The sequence below is a fragment of the Myotis lucifugus genome, unplaced genomic scaffold (genome assembly GCF_000147115.1).
Source record: "Myotis lucifugus unplaced genomic scaffold, Myoluc2.0 scaffold_119, whole genome shotgun sequence".
In the NCBI taxonomy this organism is placed as follows: Eukaryota; Metazoa; Chordata; class Mammalia; order Chiroptera; family Vespertilionidae; genus Myotis; species Myotis lucifugus.
Window position 1 is genome coordinate 3,024,001 of NW_005871167.1, and position 18,804 is coordinate 3,042,804.

General features: G+C 47.5%; 1 protein-coding gene and 1 non-coding gene across 2 annotated transcripts in view; both read right to left on the reverse strand.

Moving 5' to 3' along the window:
- Nucleotides 1-2,698: 2,698 nt before the first annotated feature.
- Nucleotides 2,699-2,805, reverse strand: LOC111827019. The gene has a single exon (XR_002830480.1). It is a non-coding gene; the product is annotated as a U6 spliceosomal RNA (small nuclear RNA).
- Nucleotides 2,806-12,717: 9,912 nt separating this feature from the next.
- The window catches only part of LOC102425453 (inner centromere protein-like), a 12,617-nt gene continuing 6,530 nt past the window's right edge, over nt 12,718-18,804 (reverse strand). Inside the window, exons 6-11 of the mRNA XM_023757942.1 lie at nt 18,623-18,751; nt 17,650-17,786; nt 15,850-15,916; nt 15,565-15,657; nt 14,053-14,203; nt 12,718-13,079 (exon numbers count right to left, since the gene is read on the reverse strand). Coding sequence (XP_023613710.1) covers nt 12,868-13,079; nt 14,053-14,203; nt 15,565-15,657; nt 15,850-15,916; nt 17,650-17,786; nt 18,623-18,751 — 789 coding nt within the window. The 3' untranslated portion in view covers nt 12,718-12,867. The remainder of the gene's footprint in view (nt 13,080-14,052; nt 14,204-15,564; nt 15,658-15,849; nt 15,917-17,649; nt 17,787-18,622; nt 18,752-18,804) is intronic.

Below are 18,804 nucleotides of genomic sequence, written 5' to 3' on the forward strand. Positions count from 1 at the left end.
ATGCCGGGAGCCGGTCCATCCTGCTGCTTGACACAGTCGCTGCCAGAGAAGAAACGTCTGCACAGCATATGTTTCAAGGGCCCTGGCGTATATGGCATACTGTTCTTAATTATGTTTGCTCCCATTCTTGGCGCTATGTGTTTTAACCAAGGTCACCTCTCCGAAAAAGGTTGTTTCCCCAGGTGGGGATTTTTCCCTGAGGTTAGGGAGGGGATACAACCCCTTAATTAAGTGCCAGGTGGGTAGTTAAACTACATAATCTTTACTCCCTGGAATGGAGATAAGAAACGCCCTAACCTTTGTAATAGAAATTGACAGGATTAAAATCGGCTGGTATAAATACAGATGTAACAAGACAATAAACATCAGATCCTGATCAGATCCTGATCAGATCCTAACCAGAACCTAGCCAGAGAACATGGCAAAAGATCCTGGACAGAACCTGGCTACAGAACTTCACTGGAGAACCTAGACAGAACATGGCAAAAGAACCTGGATAGAACCTGGCTAAAGAACCTGGCTGGAGAACCTAGCGAGAGAACATGGCACCAGAACTTCGCTGGAGATCCTGGAGGGAGAACCTCGCTATGCTGATGAACTGAACCCAGTTTCCATGTCATTCATTCTTCGCCGACTCCGTCCACACCTTTGGGGATCCCTGGACCCGCTGGGGTTGGACTCCAACACACGAAGCCTTCCATAATTTTTTCCTCACAAAATTAAAAATGGAACTTCTGCCGAAACTGGTTTGGCTCAGTGGATAGAGCGTCGGCCTGCGGACTAAAAGGTCCCAGGTTCGATTCCGGTCAAGGGCATGTACCTTGGTTGCGGGCATGTCCCCAGTAGGAGATGTGCAGGAGGCAGCTGATCGATGTTTCTCTCTCATCGCCCGATGTTTCTAACTCTCTATCTCTCTCCCTTCCTCTTTGTAAAAAATCAATAAAATATATTTTTAAAAAAATGGAACTTCTATTTGACCCAGTAATCCCACTTCTAGGAATATAGCCTAAGGAAACAGAAACACCAATCAGAAAGGATATATGCACCCCTATGTTCATAGCAGCACAATTTACAATAGCTAAGATTTAGAAACAGCCTAAGTGCCCATCAGCAGATGACTGGATTTAAAAACTGTGGTACATCTACACAATGGAATACTACGCTGCTGTAAAAAAGAAGGAATTCTTACCATTTGCAACAACATGGATGGAACTGGAGAGCATTATGCTAAGTGAAATAAGCCAGTTGGAGAAAGATAAATATCACATGATCTCACTCATTTGTGGAATATAATGAACAACATAAACTGATGAACAAAAATAGAACCAGAGACATAGAAGCATCAAGCAGACTGTCCAACCTATGAGGGAAGGCAGGGGGTGAGGGGGTAAGAGATCAACCAAAGGACTTGTATGCATGCATATGAGCATAACCAATGGACACAGACAGTAGGGGGGTGAGGGCATTAGCAGGGGAGGGGGGAGCGGCTGGGGAGAGGTCAATGGGTGTGTGTGGGGGGGGGAAGGAGACTCATGTAATACTTTAAACAATAAAGAATTTAAATTAAAAAAATTATATGAGAACTAGGCAGGCTAAACTTTATAACTAGAAATACCGAATAAGTTTCAGGAATCACCCAATCCAATTTCTTTTCATTCTCTGCCTTCCAAACAATCTGATTGTTCAGAAATTATTTTCATAACTTTTAATCTCCTGGAAATTGATGAACCATCTCTTTCTCTAGAAAAAAAAAAAGAAAACACAATAATACAGAACACCAAAGCACACTAGATACAAGACACCTCAATTCCCATTTCACGAGAGTCCTATTACTCTAAGAAATAGAATTGCATGTAGGAAAAAAATGTGGGATTTTCATGCATCCTAAGATTTAACACCAGTTCTCTGCTCTAAAAGTAGACAGCACCAAATAAATTCTAATACAAACTCTAGGTTTTTACAGTCTAAGGTGACAGCCATAGAAGTAAAATGACCCAGATTGTGAACCAATGTCAAAAGTTAATTATGAATTGGAAAAAGCGTTAATTATCTCAGTGTGGCTCAGTTGGTTGGGCATCAGCCCATGCACCATAAGGTTGCCATGTGAAGGGCACATACCCAGGTTTTGGGCTCAAACCCCAGTAGGGGGTGTGCAGGAAGCAGCTGATCAATCCATGTTTCATTCATACATTGATGTTTCTCTCTTTTTCTCCCTCTCCCTTCATCTCTCTCTAAATATCAATTAAAAATCCTTAAAAAAACAAAGTTAATTAGCCTGGCCAGCATGGCTCAGTGGTTGAGCTTCAACCTATGAACCAAGATGTCACATTTCAATTCCCAGTCAGGGCACATGTTTCTCTCTCTTCCTCTCCCTTCCTCTGAAATCAATAAAAATAAATTATGTTAAAGAGCACCAACAACACTGAAACTATATCCTTTATTATGATAAGTGTATTTATTTTTTATTATTTTTAATAAATCTTTATTGTTGAAAGTATTGCAGATGTCCCTTCCCCCCCATTGCCCTCTCCCCACCCTTCCCCCCCCCTCCAAGCCTTCACCACTCACTGTGTCCTTGAGTTATGTATCTATGCATATGAGTTCATTGGTTGAACTCTTCCCCCCCCCCGCCCCCCACCCTCCCCTGCCTTCCCTCTGAGGTTTGACAGTCTGTTCGATGTTTCTATTTCTCTGGGTCTGAAAATATGGAAGCTTCACAAATTTGCGGGTCATCCTTGTGCAGTGACCATGCTAATCTTCTCTGTATTTTTCCAATTTTAGTATATGTGCTGCCGAAGCGAGCACTGGTAAGTGTATTTTTAAAAATATATTTTTATTGATTTCAGAGAGGGAGAGAAAGGTAGAAACATCAGTGATGAGAGAGAAGTATTGTTTGGCTGCCTCCTGCACGCCCCACACTGGGGATCGAGCCTGCAACTTGGGCATGTTCCTTGACCTGGAATGGAACCGTGACCTCCTGGTTAATAGGTTGATGCTTAACCACTAAGCCACACTGGCCGGGCTTTGGTAAGTGTATTTTTTTTAAATTATGGAATTTTGTAGAAGTGATAGAGAAGGCAATAGAGTTCTGTGGTTAGATTCAGGAAGTGTATGAGAGGAAGGGGAAATCCTATTTCTTCCAGTATGTTTGCTCCCCCCCCCATCTGCTTTGCCCACTCTAGTGCCCACATTTTTCTAGATTTAGTCAATGCCTCTCGAATTCTTGGTTCCCATGTGTCTAAAACCTAAGAGTTGTTTTGAGGTGAAAAAGTAAAATAAGAGTTATTTGGAACTTTTCTTGCAAAGAGACATTCGTACCTCTGGTTTATAACAGACTGGTTTGTGATTCCTCCAGAAAGAAACCAAACACTTTTAAATAAGTGTCTCAGGTAAAGGGGGTGGCTAGATCAACCCTAATCTGTGTGTGGAAAGATGCCTGCATGCCGCTATTGGTCCCTCTGCATCAGGGTGGAGAACTCAAAGGTTATATTACCTGCGTGCGTGCTAGACCCCAGACATTCAGCTGCAGCCAGGCTGGTGCGGTGCAGGCGTCCGAAAGCAGAGACAGGGCCCGTTTGCGAGGGAAGCTCTGAATGTGGCTGAAACCTGAACAAGGTATATTAGGGCCAAGGACACTTTTTTTCCAGCTACTAACATTCTCTGTGGATGATCTTTCCTCCCACTGGCTAATCTGTGACTAAGTTATGGAAATAAACCAAAAAGTTGAATTTATTTTATGGTAAAGAGATGAGATAATTCCTTAGGAAGAAGTAAAAAAAAATAAAAAACCAAAAAAATTTTAAATTTAACATATCGCCTTCCTTAAGCAAGAAAACTTAGAGTGCTATCGAACAACAAAGAATAGCCTACCCCTGCCCCCTTCTGATGTAGGATGGAATAACAGAATTGGTCTAAAACTAGAAATTGGGAAAGTGTGGCCTCTCAACTCCTTGATTTAACTCACTGGAAAACAAGGGAAAAGACAGACAGCCCTGAAGAATTATCTATCTCACACACTAAATATCAGCTAATAGTATGTTCTCCTCTCCTATAGCAACAAATACTTTGCTCAAAAATTACAGGGAATATCCTAACAAAATTTTCAAACAGACTTGTCCTTTGCCAGACACTAAAATACAGGAACCAAATCCTATAGCATCACTGGCCCAGAAAACCAGCACAGCCCTGGCCGGTGTGGCTCAGATGGTTGAGCATCATCTCACGCACCACAAGCATACTGGTTTGATTCCGGGTCATGACACATGCCCGGGTTGCAGGCTCAGTCCCTGGTGGGGGCATGCAGCAGGTAGCCGGTTGATATTTCTCCCTCACATCAATGTTTCTCTCACTCTCCCCCTCTCCCTTCCTCTCTAAAATCAATTAAAACATATTAAGTCTGAGTGTGACTCGGTGGTTGAGCATCGACGCATGAACCAAGAGGTCCTCATTTTGATTCCTGGTCAGGGCACATGCCCAGGTTGGGGTCTAGATCCCAGTGGGGGCATTCAGGAGGCAGCCAATCAATGTATCTTTCTCATCGATGTTTCTCTCTATCCCTCTCTTTTCCTCTCCCTCTAAAATTAATAAAAATATATTTTTAAAAAACATATTTTAAAAAAACCAGAAAATCAGCATAATATAGTAAGAAATACTAGACTGGATTCTATGCATTTCCAGAATAGATTGCATTGATTATATGTTTATATTGTATTTTCCAAATGTATGTTTCCTTTATACCTGAGACAATTTTGCATGGTTTCAGCTATCCCTAACATAAATAATTCGTATGATTCCAATAGAAATTCAACAATTAGGTTGAACCATATGTAATGGCTGTTTCAATAGGTCAATTACGAATCTTTTCAAATAGTCGAATACTGGCAATTTCATATGATTAAATCTAACACTGCAAAAAACGTGAGACTATGGGGATAATAATTAGTCAGAATATTTATTAATTGGACAGTTCCTTTTCTTTGTCCACTCTCATTTTCAGATAAAAAAAACCTACCAGAGAGCCCTGGCTAGTGAGCTCAGTGGGTAGAGCATTAGCCCATGCACCAAAGGATCTCAGGTGTACGACCCTTCAATTCCCAGTCAAGGGCACATACCTGGGTTGCAGGTTCGATCCCTGGCCCAGGGTCAGGGGGCCTGTGTGGAAGGCAATCAATCAATGTTTCTCTCTCTCTCTCTCTCTCCTCTCTTTCTCTCTCTCTCTCTCTCTCTCTCCCTCTATCTTCCCCCCCCCCTCCAACCCTCCCTCCCGTCCACTCTTCTCTCTAAAAATCAATGGAGCCTGGCTGGTGTGGCCCAGTGGTTGAGCATCAACCTATGAACAAGGAGGTCACGGTTCGATTCCAGTCAGGGCAGGCTCCATCCCCAGTGTGGGGCATGTAGGAGGCAGTCAATAAATTTTCTCTCTCAGCATTGATGTTTCTAACTCTCTCTCTCTCCCTTCCTCTCTGAAATCAATAAAAATATATTTTTTTAAAAAAGAAACAGGTTCTAAAGTATCAATACGCATTGTTTATAAGGTCACTAGTCACTAGCAGGTTTTACCAGAAACATAAGCTTGATGAGGACAGGGACTGTGACCATTTTTGTACACCATCATATCCCTAGCATTTAACAGTTCCCGAGTAATTTAAAATTTAAAGTATTTGTTCAGCCCTGGCTGGTGTGGCTAAGTTGGTTAGAACATCATTTGGTGCACTGAAGGGTCATGGGTTTGATTCCCATTCAGGGCACACACCCAGGTTTTGGGTTCAATCCCTGGTCGGGGTCCATATGGGAGGCAACTGATCAATGTTGCTCTCTCACATCGATGTTTTTCTCTTTCTCTCCCTCTCCCTTCTTCTCTCTCAAAATCAATTTTAAAAACATATGTATATTTGTTCAGCCCTGGCCGGGTAGCTCAGTTTTTAGAGCGTCATCCCCATAGGCCAAGGTTTCAGGTTCAATCTCTGGTCAGGGCCCATAAAAGAAGCAACCGATGGCCTTGGCTGGTCTAGCTCAGAGCTCAGTTGGTTGAGTGTCGTCCCCTGCACTAAGAGGTCGCTGGTTCGAATCCAAGTTAGGGCACATGCCGGGGTTTTGTGCTCGATCCCCAATAGGGGGGGCATGCAGGAGGCAGTCTGGTGTCAGGGAGCACACTTCAGAGCCACTCAGGACAGAATTGGGACATGACAGAAGTTAGGAGGAGGGACCCGAGGGAACAGCATGAGGGAAGACAACACACCACAGAGCACGAGGCGTGTAGGACACGCGGGAACCGTGTTACCCGAAACACACAGTAGAGCCCCGTGGGAGGGAAGCTTTGTGACTGGAGAGACAGGATGGGCCAAACCCGGGAGAGTGTCCCTGTTACCGGGAGCTCTGGTGCAGAACCCGTGGGTGAGGTGACACAACTACAAGTTCTGCCCAGTGCCTTCTGTCTGTGTCTCAGATCTCCAGTCAACATCACCTGGTATTTTCACACCCATTGTCATGGCTACTGTCCAAATAATAATAAAACACAATTAACAAAAAGGAAAATTGTAAGTGTTGGCAAGGATGTGGAGAATAGAAACACTTGTGCATTTTGGGTGAGGACATAAGTTGGTGCAGCCACTGAAGAATGGGTCTGGAAGTCCCTGAAAATATTACACATAAAATTACAATGTGACCAAATTCACCTCTAAGTATATATGCAGTGTCTCAAACACACCCTTGCATACCCATCTTATAGTAGCATAATTCACAATAGCCAAGAGTCCATGGACAGGTGAATGGATAAGCACAGTGTGGGGCATACATGCGGAGGGATGTTGCTAGTACTCGGCATTATAAAGCAAGGGGATCTGTCACATGCTGCAACATGGGTGAGCCTAGAGGACAGTACACCATGTGAAGTAAGCCAGTCACAGAAAGACAATAATATATTATTTCTATACACGAGGTTTCTAGAGCAGTCAGATTAATAGGCACAGAGAGTAGAATGGTAGTTACCAGGGGCTGGGTGGGGGGATATAATTTTCAGTAAAATATCGGCATTGAACCCTGGCTGTTGTTACTCAGTGGTAAGAGTGTTGGCCAGGGCACTAGAGAATCAACAGTTGGATTCCCAGTTAAGGACACATACCTGGGCTGCAGGATTGATCCCAGGCCCTGGTCCAGGTGCCTGAGGGAAGCAACCAATCAATGTGTCTCTCTCACATAGGTGTTTCTCTCTCTCTCTCTCTCTCTCTCTCTCTCTCTCTCTCTCTCTCTCCCCCCTCTCCTCTTCCCTTTCACTCTCTCTAAAAAATCAATGGAAGAAATACCTTCAGGTGAGGTTTAACAAAAACTAAAATAAAATAAAGCCATTAAAATTACTGCAAACATACCATTGTCATCCTGCATACAGGTCCTTTGGATGACATTCTGTACCTAATAATAATACTGGTAATTAAAAGAGTAGTGATATTTTTATTGCAAACAATGGTCAGATAATGTGCAAACATAACTCACCATATTTAATCATTGCTACAGATCAGTAAGCTATTACATTTCCCATTTTAACAAGTGAGTCGACTAACTTTCCGAAAGTAAGAAACTTGCTCGATTGTGCACAGTTTGGAGGCCACTAGGTCCAGCTCAGGCACTGATGTGAACGATAAAGTAACCAGGAGGGACTTTCAGTCGGGTGTCTGGTAGTGGTGACGTATCAGATGGAAGGGAAGTGGATGACACTTAAGATCTAGCTCAGCTGCTTGCATCTCAGTTTCTGACTCAATCCAGTTCTCTAGTTGATGGCTCAACCTAGTTCCTTCGTCTGTTCAATTCTTTCTTCTTTTCTTTTTTAAAAAAGATCACTGACCGACAACACCAAGAAGGCAGGTGGAAGGGAGTCAGGCTGTGTAACTCGCAGACCTTCAGCTGTAACAGAAAGATGAGCAGGATGAAGCAACTCTGAAACTAAGAGAATGTAGGCCTCTGGCACAGTGACGGTCATCGACAGGCCTCATCCTATTTCCAGCCAGTTGGAGGCCAAGGGTTACTAACTGGTAGTTTGCTGCCCACAACATGATAAACCAACCTAATTAACTGAATAAATAGTCTAGAGCGACGGTTCTCAACCTGTGGGTCGCGACCCCTTTGGCGGTCGAACGACCCTTTCACAGGGGTCGCCTAAGACCATCCTGCATATCAGATATTTACATTACGATTCATAACAGTAGCATCATTACAGTTATGAAGTAGCAACGAATATAATTTTATGGTTGGGTCACAACATGAGGAACTGTATTTAAAGGGCCAGAAGGTTGAGAACCACTGGTCTAGAGGATCCTGCTGTGAGGATTAGCTCACCAATTTCCTTGCCCATCTCACTAATCCTCAGGTTATTTGGACTTCTCTAGGAAGTTCTCTGAAAATTCATAAACCACTTTATTCAACCTGCTGTTGATGCAATATTTTATAGGTGTTACTGTACAGATCTTTCACACCTTTTATTAAATATATCCCTAAGATATAATTCTGGATATTATAAATTGCACTGTTTCTTAATTTCTGAGTGTTCAAGGTAAGTATATAGAAATACAATTAATTTTTGTATATTTATCTTATATCCTGCAACCATGCTAAACTCACTTATTAATCCTTTGGTAGACACTATCAGATTTTCGACAAGTCATCTCTGAAAACAGTTTTACACTTGATCTTAGCCAAAAAGCTGAGAAGCGATTCTTCACTGACAGTGCCTTTTGCTTTTTGCTCTACTGCACTGGCTAGAACCTCCTATAAAATGTTCAGAAGCAATGCAGTGGACAGCCTTGCATTAAACTTGTTGGGAGGAATGCATCCATTCACCATGTTTGGTAGAGATTTTTTTCCTTAAATGTGCTTTATCAAACCGAGGAAATTCCCTTTAAATTATGATTTGCTTAGAGCTTTTATCATAAATTAGTGAATTGTCAAATGCACCTTCAGCATTTATTAATCACATGGTTTTCCTCATGTATTGATACGGTACATTTTCTTCTCTTATTATTGCCATAGTTGTTCATAATATTTGGAGAACCTTTAGTGGTTTTACCTCTCATTCTCGGCATTGGTCATTTCTTTTAATCCTGTTCAGTCTGGACAGGTATATGGATTGTTCTAGAGCTTCTCAAAGAGCAGCTTCTGGGTTACATTTTTTCTATTACCTTTTCCTTTCCAATGTCATTGGCTTCTGCTCTATCTTTGTTATTTCTCCTCTTCTGCTTATACTTTTATTTGCTCTGCTTTTTCTTAAGTGGAAGTGGGGGTCACTGATTTGAGACTTTCCCCTTCACAGAGCATCTAGTGCCATAACTCTCCCTCTAAGCACTGCTTTCATTGCATCAAAGATACAACGTCAACACACAAAAATAAACTGTATGCCCACATACCAGCGATGAACAAGTAGAAACCAAAGTTAGGAAAACAACACCATTTACAATAGTTCCAAGAAAATAATTACTTAGCTCTAAATCCAATAAAACTTGTACAGAGTCTGTGTGCTGAAACTACATAATGCTGGTGAAAGAAACAACAACAAAAAAAGGAAATAAATGGAGACATGTCATATTCATGGTTTAGAAGATTCCCCATCATAAATATGTGAACTCTCCCCAAACTTATCCTATAGATTTAATTCAATCCCAGTGAAAATCCCAGCAGGGCTTTTGTATAGACAAACTGATTCTAAAATTTACATAGGAAGGCAAAACTGATAGAAAAGCCAAAATAATTTTGCAAGAATAAAGTTGTAGGAATCACACTACCAGATTTTTAAGACACAAAAAGCTACAGTAATCATGACCATGTGCTATTGACAAAAGGAGACATGCATAGACCAATGGAAGAGAATACAAAGTCCAGAAATAAACCCATATTAAAATGGCTAATTGATTCTTGACAAACATACAAAAGAAATTCATTGGTAAAAGAATAGTCTTTTCAAGAAAGGGTCCTGAAACAACCAGACATCCATCCATGTGTCCCCAAACAAAAACCATAACCCTCACATTTTGAAAAAATTAACTCAAGAGATTATAAATCTAAATTTCATGTTAAACTATAAAACATTTAGAAGAAAATATAGTAGAAAATCTTTAAGAACTGAGGCTAAACAAAGGTTTCTTAGACATGCCACCAAAAAGCAAAATCCATGTAAGAAAAAAAATTTAATAAACTGGACTTCACCCAAATAAAAATCGTTGCTCTATGAAGAACACTGTTAAGTGAATGGAGAGACAAGCTGCAACCTAGGAGAAAATATTGCAAATCATGTAACTGAGAACCAATTTGTACCCAAAATACATAAAGTTCTAAGCTCAACAGTAAGAAAACTACCCAATGTAAACATGAACCAAAAAATATTAGAAAAAGAACAAAAACAATTTAAAAGGCAAAAGAAATTAAAAATGAACAAAAGATTTGGATACTTCATCAAAGAAGATACACAGATGGTAAATAATCCAACTTTCCATTAGAGAAACGTGAATGAAAACCATGATGAGATTTCACTACACATCTATTAAAATGGCTAAAATAAGGAATGCTGACAATATCAAGTGCTGGTAAAGATGCAGAACTGGAACTGCCTTTTTGCTGAGTAATAACTTTTTCTGAAACATTATATAAATACTAGTGGCCTGGTGCACAAAATTTGTGCGGGGGGCGGGGGGGTCCCTTAGTCCAGCCTGCACCCTCTCCAATCAGGGACCCCTTGGGGGATGTTCGACCAGCAGTCTGATATCCCTCTCGCAATCTGGGACCGCTGGCTCCTAACCGCTCACCTGCCTGCCTGTCTGATTGCCCCTAACCTCTCTGCCTGCCTGCCTGATCGCCCCTTACTGCCCTTCCCTGCAGGCCTGATTGCCCCTAACTGCCTCTGCCCAGATCACCAGGGTCTGGGGTGCAGGTGAATGGGATTCCTGGCTGGCAGGCCACTGACAGCAAGCTATCCAACGGCCGATTCTGCAAGGAATGGGGCTCCCACCTCCCTCCTGTCAGGGTCTGATTTGAAGGCTGGCCACACCCCCGATTGTGGAGACCCAGAGTTCCAACGTGCCCTGGCCAGCCGGGGCCCACAGCCCCCTCCCGCTGTAGCACCGAGGCATCCTGGGGCCCACAGCCCCCTCGGCAGTGAGTGCTGGGTCACCACGTCACCAGGGGAGCTGGGGGGGAGGGACCGAGAGGTCAGCAGTTCAGCCCGCTCGCCAGTCCCCACCCAGCCGAGCCTGCTGCGTGCACAGCCTGGCGTTTGGTCGTTTTGGACATTACAGACCCTGGCTCTTTATATATATATATATATATATATATATATATATATATATATATATATATATATATATGCTTGCAGGAAGTAATATTTTGGGGTTTTGTTGTTGTATTAATATATTTTGATTGATTTCGGAGAGGGAGAGATAGAAACATCAATGATGAGAGAGAACCATGGATTGGCTGCTTCCTGCACGTCCCCTACTGGGGATCGATCCTGCAACTCGGGCATATGCCCTTGATTGAGGTCAAACCTGGGATCTTTTAGTCCGCAGTCCGACGTTCTATCCACTGAGCCAAACCAGCTAGGGCAGAAAGTAATATTTTGACATCGTGACTTTAGGCAAAGACACTCTCCAGTTGACTCAACACAAGTTTCTAGTAAGAGAACATATGGAACAAATTTGAATTGTGCACCAAATTTAAATGCAGCATAAAATGTTTTAGTTGGCATGAGTGGAATCCTCTAGATTTCAGGCAACCGTGTATGTCCACTATTTCCTCCTTTTGAAAAGCACTCTTGAATTTATCCTTTGTTTAGTCCTAAAGGAGCAAATGTTTTCTGTAAAGGGTCATGGTATTTTCAGCTTTGCGGCCATCAGGCCTGTTGCAGCTACTTCCCTCTGCCCTGAGCAGAGCAGTGGAGACGTTTCTATTGCGTGGTTCCAGGCAGACTATACAGGAACTGGCCGTGGCTTGGTCTGGCCCACTGACCCGCTGCAGGGGCTGAAGCAGCAGAGGGTCAGGGCCAGCCCTCACACATTTAGAACTCCGCTGGCAGCTCTCAGCAGGACCAGAGCCAGCTTCCATTAGCACTAAGCATTTCATTAGCAGCTTCCTGGTTTTATTGGAGAAACATCTTAACTGCTGGCAAGCACTGGCCTCCAGGTAGTTTCAAGAGACATCTCCTTTCTAATCATCCCTTTCTGATCCTGTTAAGCAGCTCAACCGGCACCATCCATGCAGCAAGGGGCTGAGAGACGACTGCCTTAAGTGGCTGAGCTGTCAAGAGGCCAGTTCTCCCGACCTCAACCCCAGGTCTCTCCCAGTGAATAAGCACCGCCCTTACAAACAGGGCGCCCCCCCCACCCCCCCACCCCCCGCCAGGATCTGCTCCTGACCATCATGAGGGCAGAAGTGTGTCTCAGGGTTGCCCAGGGATGGCAGCACAATCACCCACCGCATCATTATCCCTGGGGGTGGGACCCAGGTGACCTTGAAGCACAAGGACAAGGCACAGTGCCCAGCTTCTCCAGCCCATCTGGTGGCCCAAGACACATGGCTGCAGGGCCAGGGGCCAGGGTCTGCCAAGGCCCCTGGTCTTCACAAAACCCACGGCAGGCTTAAAAAAATAAACTTTATTAATATACCTGTCAAAGTCCAGGCTAAAATTATAGCAACCTATTTACACAGTGCTGCCCAGCATGGCTGCGCCTGGCACTTCCGCAAACACACACCGAGCGCAGCCTCCACACAGGCGGGGCCACCAGAGCATTTACAGAACAACCCTCAGGGACAGAACGCAAGGGAGGAGGGCACGAGACCCAGGGGGGGATGGACAGCCAGACACAGATGGGAGAGAAGGCCGGCGGGCCTGCCTCAGTACTTCAGGCTGCAGGTCAGACTGCTGGGGACCCTGCTGCCCTGCAGGGGCGGCGAGTTCCAGACGGCGGAGCTGGTGCGCTTGTGGTAGCGAGGCTTGCTCTTCTTGAAGATGTCCTCCAGGTCAAGCTGGCGAATGGTGCCGAAGAGCTCTGGCAGGTTCGGGGGGTGGCAGTACTGGTGGAGGATGGCCTGGCTGAGCTGGGTGCCTGCAGGGAACACAGGGCCGGGTCAGTGCCTTGGGGATCCCCATGCCCCTGCCCCACCCAGAGCCCTGATCAGCCTCTGCACACCAGCATGCCCCACCCTCCTGCCAGGCCAGCTCCTCTGAGCCCCGCTCCTCCAAACACCGATCATGCTCTCACTGCACGTTCCTCCTGCCAACTAGAATTAGGTGGCTTTGCCAATCATCTGGCTTCCTGGCCACAATGACCCCTGCTAATGGACACCTCCCAAGTGACCTGAGTCAGATCCTGGTTACTGTGTGTTTCAAATGAGGTGGCGCTCACAAGAGCAAGCTGTCTTCTGTAGAGCGCTGACCCCTGGGGAGGGAGGCTGCAGCCGCCCTGACCCCCAGGCCTGCAAACTCTGTAGAGCACCACCGTATGCACAGCCCCCACTCCACTGCCGCAGGCTTCACACCCAGGCCTGAGGCCGCAGTCGCTCACCCACACTCCTGTTTAAACACTGGGGTCTTTAAACTGCAGGCTCAAATCCTGCGCAAGTGCCCGCCTCCACCTCGGGGCTTTCCTGCCTCCCCGGCTGGAACTCCCAGCCCGCGCTCAGTGCACTGCTGAACCCCATCACCTCTCTTAGCTCCGTTCCCACCCCACACTGCTCATTTAGGCCCAAGTCTCATCCGGCCTGCTGGGCAGGACTGCAAGGAGGGGCCTAGAACCAGCCGGAACACCCAGCACCAGGTGCCCATAGCCAGCCCCTATTTAATGCATCTGTTGGGAACAAAGGCGTCCAACATGTGCTCCAAAGGTGAGCCCACTGGACAGTCCCACTCCTCCCTGAGCGCGTCCCAAGGCCGGGTGCAGGCTTGCCAGGCCAACCCGTCAGGTTTCTAGCCCCTGAGCACCACAGCCTCCCAACACCCGCATCGGCCAAGCCGCTTCCTCCAGGGCCCCAGAAGTCCCAGGTGAGGACCCAGGACCCAGAGCTCCGGGCCCTGCTCACCTGTGGCCCAGGAGGGGACGGGCTTCCGGGGATGGGACTCATCATCAGTGGAGTCATCGCTGTTCAGATCCATCCCGTAGTTATCCAGGTTGGTCTTGGGGGGAGCCCTGGGCCCCTGCGGCGTCATTGGACATGAGGTACGGGCTGGAGACTGGAAAAATAAACAAGGGCGTCAGCTCCCCCTTCCCAGCTCCTGCAACTCCCACCCCCGAGGAGAGGGGGCCCGGCCACCTCCCCTCCTTTCACAGGAAAAATCAAAAAGCTCAGGGTCACTTTAAAAGTCACACCACACCCACAGCCTTGACTCTTCCTTTTTTCATGTAAAGTAAGTTGCAACTGTACTTCCACGTCAGCATGTCTCCCGTGAACAGCTCCCGGGACTCCATTGGGAACCTCACGATTTGAAACATCCATCTAGGGCAGTGGTTCTCAACCTTCTGGCCCTTTAAATACAGTTCCTCATGTTGTGACCCAACCATAAAATTATTTTCGTTGTTACTTCATCACTGTAATGTTGCTACTGTTATGAATCGTAATGTAAATATCTGATATGCAGGATGGTCTTAGGCGACCCCTGTGAAAGGGTCGTTTGACCGCCAAAGGGGTCGCGACCCACAGGTTGAGAACCACTGATCTAGGGTGAACGTTCGGCTAACTTCCCACTTTCCAACCTTCACCTATGCTGCACTGAAAACCTTCATAATACGTTTTGTTTGTAAAGCATTAAACTGGAAGTCACCTAAATGCTTGTCAACAGGCGCTGGTTAAAGAAATTCTGATACAACTACCTGGTACACGACAGTCAAAAATGAGAGATTTACAAGTGCTGAAGTAGATGTGTACAATATAAAAAGCAGCAACAGGGGAGGGAAAAAGTATCAAGCTGCCAAATGGTATGTATGAGAGTAAATGCTTGTGTCCCCCCCAAATTCCTGTTAAATCCTCTCTCTCCACATGATGGTATTGGGAGGTGGGGCCTTGGGAGGTGCTTAGGTCACGAGGGTGGAGCCCTCAGGAATTCGATCAGTGCCCTTCAAACAGAGGCTCTGGAGAGCTCCGCCTCCCCTTCCTGGGTGCAAGCGAGGGCACAGCGAGAAGACAGCCGGCTGTGAACCAGCAAGACGGCCCCTAATAGACCCTGAATCCCAGTCTCAAATAAATGTTTGCTTACGCCACCTGGTCTATGGTACTTTGTTAAAGCAGCCTGAGCAGACTGGATAGCCTGTATGTAGAGCCTGTGTCCACTTAGAACATGTACAATGTTCACACATGTAACCATATAGAGAGATGTACACTGAACTCAGAGTTTACTCTTTTATAAGTTTAGTTTGTTTTTAAAACAAATTCTATTTTGAGAATAGGAAAGAACACACGTATCCAGAAGAGTAGAAACTCCTGGGCCGCCTGCATCCTTCCTCTTTCTCATGGTCCTCAGATGTGAACTGGCCTCCAGCTTCGGGAAGAGAATAATCAGAGCTGGGGGCTCCTCTCTGCTCTGGTGCCTGGCCTCACCTGCACGTCCATGGTCGTGTTCGGGCCTTTGCTGGTCGCTGCAGCCTCCTTGGCTTTCTTCTTCTGCTCCTCCTGTAGGCGCTGCTGCTTTTCCTGGGACCAGTGGCCAGCCAGGGGTTACGGGCCATGGGAATGTGCTCTCCCCAATCCCCGGGCAAAACCCGCATGGCCAAGCAAGGCAGCTCCCGCCCCAGGAGCCACCAGATCAGGGCTCCCCAGCCCAAAGCTCAGCACAGGCCCCGAGCGAGCCCCACTACCCACCATCCACCCCCGGCTCCCCTGTACCTTTTTCTTCTCCTCCAGTTCCCTCTCCTTTTGCAGCCGCAGGGCCTTCTCCCTCTCCTGCAGCTCCCTGAGGACCAAGCAAGGGCCTGTCATGGCGGGAAGCTGGGACCTGGCTCAGTTCCCATCCCTTCCAGGGAAGCCGGGCTCATGGCACTGGCTGTAGAAGATGGAATGGCAGAATGGGCACAGCAGCCAGGAGCCCACAGCTGCACCTGTGCCCCAAGGGCTGGAAAGCGCCCAGCTGGGGGCAGGGAGCTCTCAGCTTTGGACCCACCAAATCTGGCCCCACGCTTCCACTTGACTTAGGGCTGAGCTTCTGCCTTTGCTGTACAATGGGGATCCTAACATCTTTCCTCCCGTCACCACGAGAATCAGATGAGAAAACCTGAGTTACCTTGGATCGGCCCGGCCCACAGGGTGGACCTTGGGCTCCAAGCCTGGCGTGAAGCAGAGCTGGGCTGTTTTGGGGCTTTGGAGCCACCTCCACTCACTAGTTTGTGACTTAAGGCATTTAACCTCCCTGCACCCGCCCCCCCTCTGGGAAGTGGAGCTTCTGGTTCCTATGCCACAGGGCCTCCAAGTGAGGATTCGACAAGAAACACGTGTAGAGCGTGTAAGCTGCCAACCATTATGACCATCGCACCGTCACCCCCATGAAGACCCTGGCATTGGGCGGCACACATGCAATTCTAAAACCACATCAACTGCCACCCACCGCTCTTTGTCCCCTGCCCAGACTCCTGTCTCCGATTCTGCCATAGGACCAGGACCCTTTTGTGTCAGTCAAGAAGCACAGGGAGCCCTGACCAGGTATCTCAAATGGTTAGAGCATCGTCCCGATACACCAGGGTCGCGGGTTTGATCCCAGGTCCGGGCACATACAAGAATCAGCCAATGAGTGCATAAATAAGTGGAACAACTAATCAATGTTTCTCTCTATAAAATCAATAAATTAAAAAAAAAGCACAGGGAGATGGTCCCCATGCAGTTCAGCCCCATGGCTTCCACCCCCCACTCCCCACTGGGCCCAAAGCCACCTGAAGACTGGCAGGGACGTGTTGCCTGCTGTTTCTCAGGCGGTGGAGGCAGGAGAGGCAGCTGGGTATTCTAGGCCTGTTTGGGTATTCCCACCTCTCTGTGCACACACATGGGCACAGTTCTCTTCATCACAGGCGCAGATCCCACCTCTCCTGGCCAACAGAGACTGTGGCTTGTCCTCTTTGGCATCCCCGAGATCTGGCACAGCCGAGCAGAGGGTGGGCCCCAGAATAAGCCTCACAGGACCCACTGCAGAGACCTCTGCCTCTGAGAGTGGCAGACCCAGGCTCTGCTGCCATGGATACCAAGGGAGGCAGTTGGAAGTGATGGGGGCGGGAGGTCTGGGTTCTCTTCACCACAGAGGAGGCATGTTTAGTGGGGAGCGTCTGCAATGCAGCCAAAGAACTCCTGCTCAAATGCCCATGGGGGGCCTGTTGAGCACCCCGCTGCCCCGCCATGTCAGCTGAGGACAAAATGGAACAAAGGGGGCACACACTGGCTGGAGGTAGCACTAAGAGAGTCCCAAGTGACCCTGCCCATTACGTCTTCCATCTCCCAGAGCCAACGCCACATTCAGGGTCTGCCTGCTGCAGACCTCTGGGTGCTGAGCCAAGGGAAGTGTGATCCTCTTTTGCAAAGCCCAAGGGAAGGGGGAACTGCTCTAGAGGACTGCTCTGTCTCTCGTCCACACAAACACATGGCTGGACATCGCCTTGGCCCCCAGGGGCTGGCCCACCAGCCTGGCCCTCGGGGCTCCCTCACCTCTCGGCCTGGAGCCGTTCCTGCTCCCTCCGCTGTTCCTGTTCCCGCTGCTCGGCCAGCCTCCTGGCCTCGGCCGCCTTCAGCAGACGCTCTTGCTCATCCTCTTCCTCCTTCTTCCTTTGCTGCTCTTCCTCCTCCTGTGAACACAGAGCAAAGTCAGGGCCTCAGGCCAGGCCCGGGCTGGGCTGGAGAGGTGCCAGAGGTCTGGGAAGAAGGGAGGGGTGGTTGACAGGAGGCATCCGAGATCGTCAGGGGCAGAGCCAGGGTCGCCCCACGCCAGGAGCCACAAATCACCACCCAGCCTGAAAAGGCATCTGGTGGCAGCTTCTTTTGCTGCTGCTGCAGATTTAAGGGCACAGACTGGAGCCAGACGCACTTGCTGTGACACTGGGCTATCATTTAAGCCCATGGTTTCCTCATTGAGCAAATGGGGACAAAAACAGTAATACCTACACCTCACAGAGTTGCCGAGTTTATACACATACCTAGAACAGCGCCTGGCACGGGGTAAATACTCAACAAATTCAGCCATCAGTGTCATAACCCCAAAGACAGATCTGTGTTCCCTCGGGTCATGAGATGGACAGCTCCAAGGAAGAGGTAGGTCCCTACTCTTCTAGGTAGAACATCTCACCCTCACAACAGCCCTCTCCGGTAGATACCACTGCTACCTGAAGGAACCAAAGCACAGAGAGGTCAAGTAACCTGTGTGGGGTCACACAGCTAATAAAAGAGCGAGAGCTGAGATTGAAAGTCTGGCTTCGAGTCCATGTGCCTGACCCTCAAAGTGCCATCTCTACAGAAACAGCCCATCTCCAAGGCATTTGTGGGACCTCCTCAGGGTTGGACGCCACAAGACCCACCAGAATTAAGCCAACAAAGTGGGGTAGGCCCAGCAGTCCTCAGGGGCTGAGGCAGCACCCATCCTGCCCCGCCTCCTCCTCGATGCCCAACCCGCCACCTGCATTCGCACCTGTTGCAGACACCTGAGCCTCCGTGCCTCCTCCTCCTGCTTCCTGCGCACCTCCATCTTCTTGGCTGCTGCCATTTTCTTGGCCTTCTCCTCAGCCAATCGCTCCTCCTTGGCCTGCAGAGCCCATCCCTACATGCCCATTAGAGCAGCCGTCCTCACTCACACCCAACCCTACAGCGCGG